The sequence below is a fragment of the Gobius niger genome, assembly GCF_951799975.1.
Source record: "Gobius niger genome assembly, chromosome: 10".
NCBI classification, from domain to species: Eukaryota; Metazoa; Chordata; class Actinopteri; order Gobiiformes; family Gobiidae; genus Gobius; species Gobius niger.
The window spans coordinates 6462660-6481395 of NC_136861.1; the positions used below are offsets into that span (position 1 = coordinate 6462660).

The following is an 18736-nucleotide window of genomic DNA, read 5'->3' on the forward strand; positions in this document are numbered from 1 at the left end:
ATAGGGTGACCAGACTTTCCATGTTAAAACCCATGGCACTGTGGGAGTTTTTGGGGTGTAGCCAAATTGTGACTTTTTTCACCCACGTTCAATGGTCAAAACGTCCTGTTTATAAAAGTCTAATCTCAATTAAAAGAACCAATCAGCATCGAGGTGAAGGACCTTTAGCTGTTTATTTGGTTCAGTCGATAAAGCTGCTTTATGCTGGTGAAAAACCGGGACACCTGGGACAGAGCTGGTGGTTTTGAAGGAATCCACTGGGACATGGGACAGACGGCTCAAAACGGGGACTGTCCCGGGTAAACTGGGACATCTGGTCACCCTAATCCTACATCAAACATTTAACGTGGTAAGTATCGTCTACCAGGAGTTCACTGTCCTCCACGAAGTCTTCGGTTCTAAACTAATCTCCATAGGAAAACAGGAACAGGAAGTACAAGCTCTCAAAACTTCAGGTTAGCGGAACTAGCGTAGCCACATTGTGCAACAAGCTAATTCAGGAACAGGGATGTGGTTAAGGTTAAAAATAGGACATAGATCTATCTCGCACTAAACCCACATGAACGCAGCATCAGTCTGTTTCCTGTCGGCCACTTCCTGGTTGCTGCCGGATTTGTGCTACCTGATCCGCCCGCTCTGTGAGGGCGGGGTCAGGGCGGATTTGGGGTCGGGGCTGGCGGAGCTCCACGAGGTCATGTGACACTGCTGCATGACCGGGCAGGCGCTGGGGCCGAGCGAGCACACGTCCGCCGCCCCCCAGTGGCCGAGCAGCAGGGAGTCGATCCAGCGACGCAGCGGCGCCCCCGTCAGGCCGGCGTTGGCCTCCGCCTCCTCCACCGCGCCCAGGCTCACGGGCAGGCGCAGCACCGGGTTCAGGCCGTGGAAACTCTGCTCCATGTAGGAGTTCCTTAGCGGCCCGCCGTGGAGCCGTCGGGCGTCGTCTGGAGACGAGAGAGAGGGAGAGAGTTCAGCTGCTGAGAGAGACGGTAAACCACAGGGGGGGGTTTCTTTTACTTGTTAAAGACCAGCATCACCTTCTCCAAACCAAACAGCGGTGTTGGTTACGTCAACTAGAACATTTCATCATCATTTTAGTGAACTAATATATTTGCAGACAAAAATAATACTGAAACTTAATTGAAAGTAGCTAAAACTTGGCTTACACTGTATTTTCGCCGTTTTGGCGCAATCTTTCAGCCTCTCTGGCCGGTCCTAACCAATTTAGCTCCTTAGGATTGAACTTTTGAAAGTTTAAAAGGAACAGGCCACCGTTTTTCCATACTGAGATATGTTCTTATCTGAGCTTAGACGAGTTGATACGTACCTGTCTGGTCTATTGTTCACCCCCGTTTTGAGCTATAGGAATATGGTGGGAGAGGCCGAATGCTAACAACATCTTTGGCCGTTTTGCACGACTGAGGGCACACACAAAGACCAGACAGGTACATATCAACTCGTCTAAGCTCAGATAAGAACATATCTCAGTATGGAAAAATGGTGGCCTGTTCCTTTAAAATCTCCAGTTTCCAACACAAAAGACAGCTCGTCTCTATCACTTTCTGTTCCAAAATGATTGGCACCCCCTCCAGCAGATGGCCCCCTTATGCCTAGGGCCGGCCCTGGGAGACAGAGTGGACAGAGCAGAGAGGAGAGCGAGGGCTGAACACGCTGATAAACGTCTCTCTGAACAGATCACTGCAGACACAAAGTCTGCAAAGGTTTAGTGGCTATCAGCTAATTTAAGCTAGCTTCTTATTTGTTACTGAAGTTAGCCTCGACAAAGTTATTAAATTGAAGATTGTGTGTTTAGAAACGCTGTTTGACAGGATGATATGACAGACCAGAAGAAGAAGGTTTGTCCCTGTCATGTTCTACTTTGATTAAATGTGTATTTTCTACAGCAAATACTTCAACACTTTCACTTAAGTAAGATTTGAGCTTTTACAGGATTTGACCTGTAGCATCTGTACCATTATTAACTCGTTTGTAAACATTCCCTCTGGCCTCTCTTCCAGGTCCTATAGCGACTCGATACAGTGTTTACATATTCTTCGTGCCTCTAGTCGTGCCGGACACCTGATCCTCCTCGGTGTAAACCTCACAGTCCGGTCATGAGCGGCTTTAACCGGCGCCGTCTCTGAGCAGCTCATTCACCTAAAGCGACACAGCTCTGCACTTTCAGGCTGTCAGAGGGAAAACTACCGTCAGCAGCGGACAATGTACTGGATTTATTTCTTGACAACAAAAAAGCGACAAAAACACGATTAAAAAGTGATGGTAATGCAAAAAAAGAGCCAGAAAAAAAGCAACAAAAACATGCCGGAAAAGCAACAATAACACACAAAAGAAGCGACAAAAACTTGATAAAAAAGCATCAAAACACAAAAAGGAGATGAATAAAGCAACTAAAAAACAATGAAATGATGACAAAAAATGACCAAAAAAAACCCCTATGAAAACAAAACAAAAAACGGACGAAAACGCAACAAAAATGCTTCAAAAAAGTGATATAAATGTGACAATGCAACAGATAAGTTACCATCAGTTTTGTAGGTCTTAGCTTTCAAATGAGGCGATACACTGGCCTAGGCTTCAGTCAAGAAGCTTTAAGATTTGGGTAAAGTCGAACTGGAAAAAATGCACTCTTAAGAGGTTTAGAAAAAGAAGAAAAAAACGAGTTCATGATCGAAAAATTACGCCTGATCTAACTGAGCATTGTCTATGACAATTCTGACAGAATAATTTATTTTCCGGTTGCTAAATATAATAAATTTGGTTGGTCATTTCTGTCAAACCCACTTTTTTTCCCACCGAGTCAAGCAGTTGATTGATATCCTTTCCAGAACAAAACATATTGAGGTCGTCTGCTTAAGACGTTCTGATACTTTGCAACTGTCATTTATGTACAGTAAAAATAATGTAGGTCCTAATATTGATCCCTGTGGTACTCCATATGTAATCTCTAACCTCTGATTTCTCAATATCGATATCTCCGGGACCGAAAGTGATAGAGACTTCCCGTTTTTAGCACTGGAAAGAGCTTTAAAATAACAACTTGCTAGGCCTCAGGGGAGCGGAGAAACCTATTTTACATATTTTAGTTTATGAAGTTTTTAGTATATAATATAATATTTCGTAACCATAAAAGATAAAGACTTACCGTTTTTTGTTTTAGAATCTGCTGATTTTTGTCTGTCAAACAAGCTCCCTCTGAAGTAACTACTAAACATGAGTATTCAGCGCCCCCTACTGTCACAGTTCAACACTGACACATTTAGAAGCTTCATACATGGGATTATAGACAGTGGTGCAAACCGGCATCGGCCAATCAAAATACCCGATAATTGTTTAGTTTAGTTTAGTTTAGTTTAACTCCTTAACTCCCACCTGAACCGAGCACATTTTCTCCAGTTTGGCTTTACCCCAGTCCAAAAGCTTCTGGAAAAAAGCTGTGAAAAAGCAACAAAACTGACACGAAAACAATGATGGAAATGTGACAAAAAAGTGAGAAAACATTGACAAAAAAGTGACGAAAAATTGATGAAAAAGTGGCAAAAATGTCACAAAAATGTTACAAGAAATTGACAAGAAATTGACAAAAAATTGACGGAAAAATGACAAAAACATGACAAAAAAAATGACAAAAATGTGATAAAAATTTGACAAAAAATTACAAAGATGTGACAAAAAATGACCACAAAAAAAAGGCAAACATGTGACAAACAATTGACGAAAAAATGACAAAAATGTGACAAAAAAAATGATGGAAAAAAATCTGATGACTTGAGGAAAAAGGTCCCCTCGGTTCAGTGTGTAGTTACAGTAAAAAGATGCTGCACCAGATTTAGCACTATGCTAATTTACATCTGTAATCCCCACATCGGTCGACCGATATTTCTATATATATTACGTTTGTTAAATGGTGACGTCACAGCTCTACTTCCGGGGTCGTAGATGTGCGCGAAAAAACTAAAAACTCTTTAATACAACAATCAATATTTCTGAAACTCAACGGGGAGTGACTGAACATAGTTATTTCTATGACTCAATAGCCAAAAATGCCGCACTAATGCCCTACTACTAAAAAATGTATATTTACTCAATTCGGTACTTCCGGTTTAGCAGAGAAAAATGCTAACGGCACAGCAGCTACGCTAACCCCGGAAGCACCAACTTTGGTAAATATTATAGATATATTACATATACTTTTTAGCAGTAGGTGCGGCATTTTTGGCTAATGAGTCTGAGAAATAAGTAGGTTCAGTCACTCCCTGTTGAGTTTCAAAAATATTGATTGTTGTATTAAAGAGTTTTTAATGTTTTTTTCTCGCATATTAGCCGGTATGCTAGGACGTGGAAGCGGAAGTCGTGACGTCACACTTAACAAACGTATAGTAATAAATGCTTAACTTTAGGCTATTTCAGATTTTAAAAAACAAATTAAATTATTAAAATATCGGCCTTCATATCGGTTATCGGCCAGACCAACCCCCTAGTCTAAACATGCTCTGAATCATGTCCAGACCAGAAGAAACACCTACGTTAAAAACTTTAGCAAAGCATAAAGTAAATGACCTCCAATTAAAATGTATAAAGTCTAAACTTCCAGAAGACCCTGAGCTTAGCCCCCACACCACACATTGAGAACCGCTGCAGGAGACGCCTATAGGAGCGAGTGGAGTCATGTGAACCGCGCAGTATGTTGGGGCGGATTAACAGCGATGCGTTCGAGGTCTAATTCGGACAGAGGTGACCCTGCAGTGGACTCTAAAAGCGGAGCCGTGCACCGACAGCTGAGACACGCGCCGGACATAAACGCGGCGCTCAGGGACCGAGCAGGTGCGGCGTTCGAGGCCGCAGGACGTTTCAGCTCTGGGACGTTTCTGGACAAGTGATGATGCTGCTGTTTCATTTTTTGGGTGGATACACAGTAAGCTTCTTGGTATTTCAAACTATCCTGGTTCTCTGTGGTGCTTCCAAAGCACACACACCTTCCCCTGACTTACTCTGGTCATTTCGGTCCTCAAATTGTCATCCATCTAGCCATCAGAGTCCACCCCATTGAGAATCTTTGAGATGGTAGAAGCCCAGGCACAAGATCTTGAAAAATGAAAGCGACAGTGGGCGGAAATGAATCTTGTGGAACTGCAGAAGTGAATCAAAACGATGTGGCCACAGCAAGACGGTAAATGCGGTTCAACAAAATATTGAACAATATATTTCGGTTGCAGCTCATGAGATTCTCAGGGCTGGATGGTCCCAAGATCATTTCAAGACAAAATTACTCGACCGTTATGGGTTTTTCTAAGGCCGATGATTTTTTTGGGGGGACGATGTTCACTGCTGACCATTTTGACCGATATATTTGGCCGATTTTTAAAAATGTTCTCATCTATAATCATGTGTATGTTGCTTCTAAATGGTGTTGAACCATAAAAGCAGGGGGCGCTTTATTAGAGGCATAGGACTGATATTTTCAGGACATGTTTAGTAGGTACTTCAGAGGGAGCTCATTCAAAAGACAAAAATCAACAGATTCCAAAATAAAATAAAAAATAAACACTAAGTCTCTAGCTCTAATGGTTCTGAAATTTAAGTGAAAGTCTGCAACATAAAACATATAAAATAATGTGATAAGAGATGTACAAACGTTGCCTGGCTCTGCCATACTCTTCCCTGTCCATTCCACGCAGGGAGTTAGTCTGGTCACCGAGCAATTGGAACAGTTTGAACGGGCGGGCCTAACGCGCACAGATTGTCAGTGAAATAAACCAATTAGCAATTAGCGGACGTGACGACAGCTGTGTCCAATTAAAAAATATAAAGTGAATATAAACTCACGCGGAGAACGCGAGGCAAAATCCTTGACTACTTTGTCCATGATTAGTTTTGGCTGATGTTAATGTTAATTGAACTAAAAACATAGAGGTGCAGCGAGTGACGTAACCTTCTCATTTCTCTGTGACGGTCGTGATTGGTTCGGCCTTAGCCGCCAATCAACAACTTGTTTACCGTGCGTGGCCAGACCCACTTTCTTTCGTGCAGAGAGAAGGTGGGTGTGGTTTATCAGGCTAGTTCCAACGTGTGACTGATTTTCACCACAATGTTTCTCAGCTCCCCTGCGGTCTGATTTTAAGGCGGTGACCAGGGCTGGACTTGGACACGAGCCCGGGGCCGTACACAAAATTATCTACGTGCAGCGGCAGAGCTCGTTTAGCTCCTTAGGTAGAGCGCGGGGCTCATAACCACAAGTTTGTGAGATCAATCCTGACCCACTGGGAAGAACATACATCAGCCTCTATGGTATGACTGAGTTTATAGAGGGCCGGTCTTGACCCTAAAGTCCCGGGCCGATTTTTTCTGCCAGTCCAACCCTGCCGATAGCTGACATTGTGATTGACCTGTCGACCTCTAGACAAAATAAAAAGTCATTGTGTCATTTTTGGCGTAAAACAGCGATCTAAAATGTACTGTTTAAATTACATGGTCTGAACTTAACTTTAAATGTTTTGCTGCCCTAAAGTAGTACAAGATCAACAGTCTCGGGTTGTTTGTGTGTCAAAGTTTGGGAACCCCCCCTCACTCACCTCTCTGTAAGGGCTGCTGTTTGTGGAACTCCACCGGCGTCACGACGAAGCGCGTCTGTCCCAGCGGGCTCCAGTGATGCAGCACCCGCAGCGTCCACACTCCCGGCCTGAGGGGGGCGGTGAGGGGCGGCCGGTAGTGCGTGACCTCTGCCCCCGCGTCCACCAGGATGTCGTAGGTGGCGGCGATGACGTTGGTGGGATCGATCCAGACGACGGTCGCTGTGAGGTTGGTCTGAGAGCGGCTCCAGCGCTGCACGGCCACCGGCTCGTCCTCAGGGCCCAGGAGACCACCCCAGTTCCGGAACAGGCGCTCCTTAGGGTCCCAGTCTGTGCCCACCTGAAGGAGAAACAAGTTCATAAGAGTCCCAGTCTGTGCCCACCTGAAGGAGACACAAGTTCATAAGAGTCCCAGTCTGTGCCCACCTGAAGGAGACACAAGTTCATAAGAGTCCCAGTCTGTGCCCACCTGAAGGAGGAACAAGTTCATAAGAGTCCCAGTCTGTGCCCACCTGAAGGAGAAACAAGTTCATAAGAGTCCCAGTCTGTGCCCACCTGAAGGAGAAACAAGTTCATAAGAGTCCCAGTCTGTGCCCACCTGAAGGAGGAACAAGTTCATAAGAGTCCCAGTCTGTGCCCACCTGAAGGAGAAACAAGTTCATAAGAGTCCCAGTCTGTGCCCACCTGAAGGAGACACAAGTTCATAAGAGTCCCAGTCTGTGCCCACCTGAAGGAGAAACAGGTTCATAAGAGTCCCAGTCTGTGCCCACCTGAAGGAGACACAAGTTCATAAGAGTCCCAGTCTGTGCCCACCTGAAGGAGACACAAGTTCATAAGAGTCCCAGTCTGTGCCAACATGAAGGAGAAACAAGTTCATAAGAGTCCCAGTCTGTGCCCACCTGAAGGAGGAACAAGTTCATGAGAGTCCCAGTCTGCGCCCACCTGAAGGAGAAACAAGTTCATAAGAGTCCCAGTCTGTGCCAACATGAAGGAGAAACAAGTTCATAAGAGTCCCAGTCTGTGCCCACCTGAAGGAGAAACAAGTTCATAAGAGTCCCAGTCTGTGCCCACCTGAAGGAGGAACAAGTTCATAAGAGTTCCAGTCTGTGCCCACCTGAAGGAGAAACAAGTTCATAAGAGTTCCAGTCTGTGCCAACATGAAGGAGGAACAAGTTCATAAGAGTCCCAGTCTGTGCCCACCTGAAGGAGAAACAAGTTCATAAGAGTTCCAGTCTGTGCCAACATGAAGGAGAAACAAGTTCATAAGAGTCCCAGTCTGTGCCCACCTGAAGGAGGAACAAGTTCATAAGAGTTCCAGTCTGTGCCAACATGAAGGAGGAACAAGTTCATAAGAGTCCCAGTCTGTGCCCACCTGAAGGAGAAACAAGTTCATAAGAGTCCCAGTCTGTGCCCACCTGAAGGAGAAACAAGTTCATGAGAGTCCCAGTCTGTGCCAACATGAAGGAGAAACAAGTTCATAAGAGTCCCAGTCTGTGCCAACATGAAGGAGAAACAAGTTCATAAGAGTCCCAGTCTGTGCCCACCTGAAGGAGAAACAAGTTCATAAGAGTCCCAGTCTGTGCCCACCTGAAGGAGAAACAAGTTCATGAGAGTCCCAGTCTGTGCCAACATGAAGGAGAAACAAGCTCATAAGAGTCCCAGTCTGTGCCCACCTGAAGGAGAAACAAGTTCATGAGAGTCCCAGACTGTGCCCACCTGAAGGAGAAACAAGTTCATGAGAGTCCCAGTCTGTGCCCACCTGAAGGAGAAACAAGTTCATAAGAGTCCCAGTCTGTGCCCACCTGAAGGAGACACAAGTTCGTAAGAGTCCCAGTCTGTGCCCACCTGAAGGAGACACAAGTTCATAATAGTCCCAGTCTGTGCCCACCTGAAGGAGAAACAAGCTCATAAGAGTCCCAGTCTGTGCCCACCTGAAGGAGACACAAGTTCATAAGAGTCCCAGTCTGTGCCCACCTGAAGGAGACACAAGTTCATGAGAGTCCCAGTCTGTGCCCACCTGAAGGAGAAACAAGTTCATGAGAGTCCCAGTCTGTGCCCACCTGAAGGAGAAACAAGTTCATGAGAGTCCCAGTCTGTGCCAACATGAAGGAGAAACAAGTTCATGAGAGTCCCAGTCTGTGCCCACCTGAAGGAGAAACAAGTTCATGAGAGTCCCAGTCTGTGTCCACCTGAAGGAGAAACAAGTTCATGAGAGTCCCAGTCTGTGCCAACATGAAGGAGAAACAAGTTCATGAGAGTCCCAGTCTGTGCCAACATGAAGGAGAAACAAGTTCATGAGAGTCCCAGTCTGTGCCAACATGAAGGAGAAACAAGTTCATGAGAGTCCCAGTCTGTGTCCACCTGAAGGAGAAACAAGTTCATGAGAGTCCCAGTCTGTGCCCACCTGAAGGAGAAACAAGTTCATAATAGTCCCAGTCTGTGTCCACCTGAAGGAGACACAAGTTCATGAGAGTCCCAGTCTGTGCCCACCTGAAGGAGAAACAAGTTCGTAAGAGTCCCAGTCTGTGTCCACCTGAAGGAGACACAAGTTCATGAGAGTCCCAGTCTGTGCCCACCTGAAGGAGAAACAGGTTCATAATAGTCCCAGTCTGTGTCCACCTGAAGGAGACACAAGTTCATGAGAGTCCCAGTCTGTGCCCACCTGAAGGAGAAACAAGTTCATAATAGTCCCAGTCTGTGTCCACCTGAAGGAGACACAAGTTCATGAGAGTCCCAGTCTGTGCCCACCTGAAGGAGACACAAGTTCGTAAGAGTCCCAGTCTGTGCCAACATGAAGGAGAAACAAGCTCATAAGAGTCCCAGACTGTGACCACCTGAAGGAGACACAAGTTCGTAAGAGTCCCAGTCTGTGCCAACATGAAGGAGAAACAAGCTCATAAGAGTCCCAGTCTGTGCCCACCCGAAGGAGAAACAAGTTCATAATAGTCCCAGTCTGTGCCAACATGAAGGAGAAACAAGTTCATAATAGTCCCAGTCTGTGCCAACATGAAGGAGACACAAGTTCTTAATTGTCTCAGTCTGTGCCCACCTGAAGGAGACACAAGTTCATGAGAGTCCCAGTCTGTGCCCACCTGAAGGAGACACAAGTTCGTAAGAGTCCCAGTCTGTGCCAACATGAAGGAGAAACAAGCTCATAAGAGTCCCAGTCTGTGCCCACCCGAAGGAGAAACAAGTTCATAATAGTCCCAGTCTGTGCCAACATGAAGGAGACACAAGTTCTTAATTGTCTCAGTCTGTGCCCACCTGAAGGAGACACAAGTTCATGAGAGTCCCAGTCTGTGCCCACCTGAAGGAGACACAAGTTCATGAGAGTCCCAGACTGTGACCACCTGAAGGAGACACAAGTTCGTAAGAGTCCCAGTCTGTGCCCACCTGAAGGAGACACAAGTTCATGAGAGTCCCAGTCTGTGCCCACCTGAAGGAGACACAAGTTCGTAAGAGTCCCAGTCTGTGGCCACCTGAAGGAGACACAAGTTCATGAGAGTCCCAGACTGTGCCCACCTGAAGGAGACACAAGTTCATGAGAGTCCCAGACTGTGCCCACCTGAAGGAGACACAAGTTCATGAGAGTCCCAGACTGTGCCCACCTGAAGGAGAAACAGGTTCATAATAGTCCCAGTCTGTGCCCACCTATAGGAGACACATGTTGAAGTAGTATTACAGTAGTATTACCTGTATGTGCTGCAGCCTGTTGACCTTGGGCGGCGGGTTGGGCACCGTGTACTGGTCTTTGGACGACACCCAGGTCTCCAGAGTCTCCACCTGGGCGGAGCCTCGGTTCAGGGCCTGGTGTCGGAGCAGATAGCCCTGGAACTGGTCGGACAGGAAGTACAGGTGCACAGACACGGGGTGGTTCATGGCGGCGTACCTGAGCACAAACGGGGACAGGGATGTAAACAATTCATAAATATATATATATATAACTGTATGAATAAACGTTTTAAAGGTGAGAGGCTATACTATGCAGTGGTCCATGTTGAGATTTTTTGCTAGATTTGTCCCTTAAAGTGTATCATGTTGTAATGCTTTTGAAAATATGACTTATTTAGTTGTATAGCATCAGTTGTAAGTAATAATTATAATTTTATTTCAGTATAGCTGCAATTTTAATGAAGAAATGTTGGGCAGAAAAAGTATTTTTATTGCTGCTGACAGGAAGTGCCAGATGGAGGTAGGGCTGGGGCGATATGGCAAAAAAATGTAATCTTTTTTCCTCAGTTTGGACGATTACAATTTTAATCGATTTTATTTGAAATAAACTTTCTAAAGTCTCCTGATCTTTCATATGAAGAAAACTGCTCAGTTCTGCTCATTAATACTTCATAATGTAGCGATAATCAGGCCCATTAAGATAAGATAACCCTTTCTTTAAAAATGTTATTCCTGTTTTAGATATTCCTCGTCTGATCAAAAGTAAAACCTCTTTAGTCATGGAGTTTTCAAAAGTGTTTTAGTTTTATAGAGCTCCACAGTCCCGCCCCTTGCGGTCCTGTTGCTCCGGAAGCAAAAAATCCCCGTCTACACTAGCGTCGATTTTCCAAAAATTCAAATATTAAGAGTTTAACGTCAGCGCAAAAGCTAATCAGTTATGTAGCAATTTGTGACCATAAAATGTTTCATTTCAATCCAAAAAGAAGACATAATGTTGAAGAAAAGGCAAAGGTACAAGGCTGTGACATCATTCACTTCCTGACTATAGAAACTCCGTATCCCAAGAACCATTGCGACATCGCGCCCGCTGGTCAAGGCAACCAGGTTTTCAGCAAACACGGCGAGTTTCTTTTACTTTGCAGACAAAAGTTCTATATTATTTCACTATTAAACAATCTGAATCAGGCTAATTGGAATAAAAATGATCGGTGGTTCGTTTAATTGGATCGTTGGGAACATTTTTTTGACGTTTTTCTTACTATCAGTGTTAGACATGGATAAAACTACTCAACTATCTGCCTGCATTGTGCTTTAATACATTGTTTATAATACGTTGTCTACATTACAATAATAAACACGTGTGGGAACGTGAAGCTCCACCAATCAAAAGCCTCGCAGTAGATCATGGGACTCCCGAGCATCCTGGGTAATGTAGTTCTAGGACGAAGGCTCGCAGTTAAACTAGATGGATCTCAGACGTGCTTTATTTCACCTGCGTCTGACTCTGCGGTCGCTTTAGAACCACAGAGCTGGATTCAGCCCAAGATGATGTAGTTACGGAGTTAAAGACTTTATTCCAAATCAATACGGTCAGGAGGCGGGACTGTGGAGCTCTATTGTCTTCATGCCTCTGCTGTGATTGACAACCGTCTCCATGGAGACTCAGGGGAAAGGGGCGGAGTTAAATGGTCGGCTCAGAGCAGAGTGATTTTACAATTCAGCCGTTTTCCAAGCCGTCTGTTTTTAAAAGCATGAATTAATTCGATTTATCGCCCTGCCCTAGATGGAGGTGAAGTTCAGAGCGGTTTGACTCATTTCCCATTGACATAACATGGTCGGCACGGCAACAGTTTCAAATTGTTTGCCTCTATCTATGTCACTTCCTGTCAGTGTCCAATAAGGAAGTGAAACTATAATAATCTGGCCACACTCTCCCTTTGTGATCTTTATTTTATGAGTTTTGTTCACCTTGCGAGCCTGATTTGTTCTATTTTGTGTTTTAATGGAAAGCACTTTGGTCGTTGGTGGAAGTTGTAAAAGTTTGGTATCCACGTGTAGCACGAAAGCCGACCAAGATGAGGGCTGTTTCCTCTTCGGTTTCCTCTCCTCATCTCCTCTTTAGCGGCTCTTACTGACTCCAAACATTCCAGTCTCAAACTTAACTTAAGATTTGGGAGGGTTTTTTTTCAGTGGGATTTTTAAAAATATCTAATTCCTGCCTGATTTATTGAGCTGTGAACCGTAAAAAACAAAATCACGCCATGGTTTAGAGACAGGGCTCTTTCTGTTGCTCTGAGACTGAAGCGTTTCCTTGATCTCAGCAGGAGCCTGTGGGGGAACCTCCTCCTCCCCCGGGGCTGAGGCGGCTGCCGTGTGGGTTAGTTACAGAATGTTTGAGGTAGATCTAATTCATGGCTATTTGGTGCTAGTTGGCTCTTGGTTTGGTTTAGGCTGGATTTACACGTTCTTTTTAGCTCTGGTTCAGTTAGATGTGGCCAAATGCATCTGAACACAATACTTTTTAGTTTAGTCCAAATTCGATCCCTCTATAGGCCGTGATTAGAGCCCATTCATTTCTTCTGCTGCGCTTTTAGACCGGCTTTAGTCATTTCAATCCTTTTTAGTTTAGTGCAGGGGTTTGTCACCTTTTGGATTCAAAGGGCCACATGATTAATGGTGAGATGAATTGCTCAAAGTAAGAATATATGACCTACATTTGTGTAAATCTGACTTTCCATAAATATCTGCCTGAGTAAGTACTTTTGCCCTTGAAATGAAGAATTTTATTTAAGATTGAAAGGAACAAAGGACTTTATTTGTAGAAGCACCTTTCACAGACACACTGGAAAAAGAAAAAACATTTGAAGAAAGAAATGACATGAATATACCTGAAGAGATTAAATCTAAAGCTAGAGATTGAGATCAAATAAAACGTCTTATTGCCAATGGAATAAGTACATTTTTCCTTAATTCAAATTACTTTATAAGTGAAAAATAAATCTTTTTAAAACTACAAGTTAATTTGTCTGATTTCTAGTGGGATTATTGTTTGTTCCAAAGACATGAGCATTTTTTATCTTATGTTAGATGTCTTTAAACTAACTCAAATTCAACATAAACAACTTTTATTTAAAGAGGGGGTATTATGCTTTTTTCAATCACACAGCACCAGTCTATATCACACTACAATGATCTGTTGGTCTGTAAATGCAGTAAATTAAAATAACTGCCTTGTATAAAATGTCTCTCTCAAAATGGCTGTAGTGAATGTCTTGAAATAGGCCTCTGTCTCTTTAAGAACCTCTGAGCCTTTCCGACTCCTAGGAGGACTCAGGCAAACCTATCCCTAAAATGGCCGCCATCAGAGTGTTTACAGATTACTCAAAAATACGTGAATGTGCCAAGGCAACACTTCAGGCATGTTTTTAATGAGGGAATGACATAATAACATGATGTAAAGCTTGAAAAAGTCGATTTTGCATAATACCCCCCTTTAAGCGATTTTACGTCATTTATCTCATTAAAGACGGTCATTTTTTCATTGCATTGTCACAAAGTGCTTTACATGGGATCATTTTTACCGTCACTCCAAACACGGAGGCTTCGTAGCCACACCTATACTGATGTACGGACAAAAAAATGCCAAACTCCCCCAGATAAACTGCAGCAGCAAATCAAGGTGGACACTGGTGTAAGATCTGCAGTCATGTGTGATTAATGTCCTCAAAACAAAACAGAGAGACCGGAGAGCGAAGGAAAAGGAAATCTTTGACTGCACTTTTGCTCAGTTGCAAAATTACTATTTTCAGTTTTTTGAAGCAGTAATAAACATCCATACATCTTCTTATACTTGTCCGTTTCTGGGTCATGGGGGTCACATTGCACCAGACCCGATGGCACCTGCTGCAGGTGGTGGGTCCACAGGAGGACGGCCTCACGGTTCTAACCGGGCCTGTTAGTCTCTCATGAGGAGCTTATGACCCGCTCTTTGTCTGACCCGTCACCTATAGGACCTGTTTGCCCCGGGAGACCCTACAGGGGCACGAAACCCCGACAACAGAGCTCCAGGATCATTCGGGTGCTCAAACCCTCCACCACGTTAAAGCCGTACTAAGTAACGTGTTTGCCTTGATAAATCCTTCCCGTAGTCCCTGTGGGGGTAATACAAGTGTTAATGGGATGATAGAGGGTATGGTATGGTATGGTTTTTATTTAGACAGGGACAGTGCACAATTTAACATTGACCAAAAGGAAAGAAAAAGACAAAAAAAATGCTAATTTCCACCTGTCGTCCCTGGGCAGGTTGATGTTACAGTACAAAAACTGATTTTAAATGTAGATGAATACTTGACCATGGATTTATACATTTTGACATCACTAAATCAAAACATACATTTAATTTAAACAAGATTGGAACATTAGAACATTTTCTACCAGTCCTTTTTCTGGGTGAACGGTTGCTCGTTCATGGCTTCGTTACAGGTCATGAGCAAGTTTGTTTTTCTAGAAGCCATTTTTTAGTCAAATGCGTAAAACTTTTGAATGTCGTACTTGCAATAATCTCTGTTGGCCGTGAGTTCCACTGACCCGATCACAGAGAAGCCGATTTAGCGAAGGCAGTTTTACATTTTTGGACGCTGAATTCTCCTCTAGAAGTGGATTGAGTAGCTCGAGTCATTTTATCAGTACATGAAGTTACACATTTTCTCAGAGGGGGTGCAGTGACTCCATGGATAATTTTAAAAAGCAAGCAAACATTAGAGTAGAATATTAGGTTTGTAAAATTCAGAATTCCGTACTTATTTAGTTAGGGTCTTTCATCTCCCCCTGGTGTCTCTGGCCAGAAAACCATGTTTGCAACTTGGCTGCCACCGGTCCGGAGTCACCAATACACATTAATGGAATCACGAAGAAGAAGCTAACATGCTAACGGGCAAAGCTAACTGCGGGCTAACGTCACTTTAAACAGTATTTACAGCCAGGTTTGAGTGAAAAAAATTATTTCCGTTGTATAACTGGATGTACAATATCCCTCTGTCCGTTTGTTTCTCCTGTCAGCGTAGTATTTACTCTCCAAGACAATTAATAAGTCAAAAAATCTTGCTACGACACCTGCAGTTGTGCTTATGGCCTCTAGGGGCAAGAGTTACTTAGTACTGCTTTAAAGTGGCGGCAGCAGTAAGATACAAACATAACTAACTTCTAATATAGAATATGCTACAATTCTATAGTAATTGGCCCAACCCTGGCCACGGCTGCCCTTTGGGGCCGAGCGACAGAAGCGTGACTGCACATCTGCGCCAATGGATCCCCCGACCATCACCAGTCAATCACTCATTATTCATTCTGGCCTATTGTACATGTTTTCTGTGCCTGGAGAGCAGACACAGAGGGAACATGCAAACTCCACAGAGAGGCCCCGAACAAGCAGGACCTTCTTGTCAACTTCCCTGCAAAATATTTGTTCCACTGGCTGAGTCATTTTCACAGCAGGTCAGAATGACTCAAATCAGGGTCAAAAATACTTCACTTGTTTCTCATATACGTTATGGAAAAGAACAGGTTTTGACCTAGTTTAGTCCTGTTTTAGTCCTGTTTTTGCTTCTCACCCAGAGCCAGTGTTTTCATTCCCCAAAGCCCCTGTATTTCTAAGCAGGGGTTGTGGTTTACGTCGCGATTAACCGCCTGTGCCCTCCCCGCCCCCCCTCGCGCCCCCCCCCGCCCCCTCCCCGCCCCCCCTCGCGCCCTCCTCCCCCCCCTCCTCGCGCCTGTTTGTCAAAGTTTTCTGTCCAAGTTAAATTGGAAGATAAGGCGTTCCTGTCACGGGCACAATCGGGGCTCAGTGCGGGCAGAGGCGGCGGGCAGAGGCGGCGGGCAGCGGGGTTTTTCCAGACGGCCGTGGGGTGGGGACGCCGCGGGACAAGGGAGGGCTTGTTGGGGGTTTGTTTTTGGGGCGGCCGGCTGCGGGCTGGAGGTGGGGGTAGTGCCTCCGTGGGGGGAAGTTTTAAAAGGAGCAGTGTGTTCAGCCGCCGCTCCAGGAGATGTGAATTTACCGGCAGAAACATGAGGTAAAGAACTTGGACCAAACCAGGACTAGGCAGGTTAGACACTGCAGGAAAAAAGTTTTTTTCTTTAATCTCTTAACTCCCACCTGAACAGATCCTGTTTTCTCCAGTTTGGCTTTAACCTAATCAAAAAGCTTATTGGGGAAAAAAGCACCAAAACAGCCACAAAAAATGAGAAGAAAACAAGGATGTAAACGCAACAAAAATGTGACAAAAATTCAACAAAAAAGTGACAAAAATTCAACAAAAAAATGATAAAATTCAACAAAAAAATGACAAAAACTCAACAAAAAATGACAAAAATTCAACAAAAAAATGACAAAAGTTTGACAAAAATGTGACAAAAATTCAACAAAAAAATGACAAAAATTCTACAAAATGTGACAAAAATTCAGCAAAAATGTGACAAAAATTAAACAAAAAAATGACAAAAGTTCAACAAAAATGCGAAAAATATTCAACAAAAAAATGACAAAAATTCAACAAAAAAATTACAATAGTTTGACAAAAATGTGACAAAAATTCAACAAAAATGTGACCAAAATAAAAATAAAAAAAATCATAAAAAATGTGACACAACACAGCAACAACGCGAGGAAAAAGATCAGTTTTGTGGGTCTTAGCTTTCAAATGAGGTGTTACACAGACTGATATAATGGCCAAAGAGGACAGAATGCAGTTGGTTTAGGCGGGTGGTAAGAGGTTAAATGATCAGGTTTTGGGTCAAATTGTTCTCTTAACATACACTTTCATATGGAAACAAAAAAGAAGAAGATGGTGAAAGACTGTTGTGGAGCGGAGGGAGCTGCAGGAGGAAGAGGAAGGAGGTGGTGGAGCTGACCAGTGCAGAACACCACGCTCTGAAACAGGGACAGGGCGCTGTTTCAGAGGAGACTGAAGGCAGTACTCTGGTTTTCCCGACCTCCAAAAACATACTGCTCAGGTCCACCCAACACCTGGATGTAATTTCGTAATTGTACAATGACAAATAAAGCACTTACTTACTAAAAGCTAAACAGGGTATCAAAAATCCTCTCTGAAAACGTCCTGTAACTAAATAAACACAAAATAAAACCATTCATTTAAACCTGGATCGATCCATTATTCAGATTTCATCGGCGAAACAGGAAAACTTGCAATACATGTTTGTCTCATGTTTATGTCAGTCTACAGCAAAAGTTTCAAATTGATGTCTCTAAATTCAAAACGTTTCCTTATTTATCTGCAGCGTCTCACCTTAAAGCAGGGGTACCCAAAGTGGGGCCCGCGGGCCTAATTTGGCCCGCCGAAACAATTCTGTTGGCCTGCCAGAGGGTATTTTGGTGGTTAACACTAATTCTCTTCCATTCATACTCAATGATAAATGTGGATGCAGTACACTTTTTGGCCACCAGCGTCAAATTGGGGGCGCTGTTTCACTCCTTTCGCAAAAGTTAAGGAAACACTGTTGTGGTGTCTTGGTGTTTATCACAGAGCGTTGTAGCATCAACTTTCCCAGTTTCCAACTTTTATTGCAAAGGTTGTTGACGTCAACAAAGGTACATGTTAAAAATGGACTTATAAAAGAATTGATGCTGAACTGACACTTTCAAAATGATCTAATGTTGCATTTTCTTTGACAAATGAATGAGGTAAAGTTACTGTACTGTAGGTGCTGTAGATACAGGTGTTTTTTTTTTACATTTTGCACTATATGGCTACAATTGTTGATTTTGTTCTACTAAAACTTGGCTTTTGCCATAATTAACATTTGTTTTAATATCGCATGTTATTTGCGTAGATAGAATCAAATGCAAATGTATTGGCTATCGAAAAATAAAATAAAGTAACTATAATTATTTGCAGTTGTATGTGTTTCACGCTCGACATCGCCGTATTTGGCCCGTGACCCACAGGCACTTTTTCATTTTGGCCCGCGGAGACCAAAAGTTTGGGCACCCCTGAATTAAAGTCTGTGAGAGTAAATACTACGCTGACAGAAAAGACAAAGGGACATATTGTTATATATATTATATTGATATTGTTCATCCAATTACATCATTTCCACTCAAACATGGTTGTAAATACTGTTTAAGTGGTGCTAGCCCGCAGTTAGCTTTGCCTGTTAGTCTTTTAGCTTCTACTTCATGATTCTATTACTGTGTATTGGTGACTGGTGAGATGAAAGACCCCCAATCATCCCATGTATTACCCCCAGAGGGACTACGGGAAGGATTTATTTAGGTGAACAAGTTACTTAGTACTGCTTTAATAAGTTGAAATGATTCAAATTGAAACTAGACATGGAAGTTGACATTTTTGTACTTGTTTATACTTGTGTAACTGCAGTCTCTATATGAAGCTCGTGCATGACGGCACTTCAGACCCGAAGTAACACCTTTTTGAGTGACAGCGCAGGATTTTAGAGGAAGCTGT

At 43.5% G+C, this 18736-nt stretch overlaps 1 protein-coding gene across 1 annotated transcript in view; it reads right to left on the reverse strand.

Moving 5' to 3' along the window:
* Positions 1-545: 545 nt before the first annotated feature.
* Positions 546-18736, reverse strand: part of LOC306968841 (xylosyltransferase 1-like) — a 60885-nt gene continuing 42694 nt past the window's right edge. Inside the window, exons 9-11 of the mRNA XM_079564379.1 lie at positions 10278-10473; positions 6588-6924; positions 546-941 (exon numbers count right to left, since the gene is read on the reverse strand). Coding sequence (XP_079420505.1) covers positions 619-941; positions 6588-6924; positions 10278-10473 — 856 coding nt within the window. The 3' untranslated portion in view covers positions 546-618. The remainder of the gene's footprint in view (positions 942-6587; positions 6925-10277; positions 10474-18736) is intronic.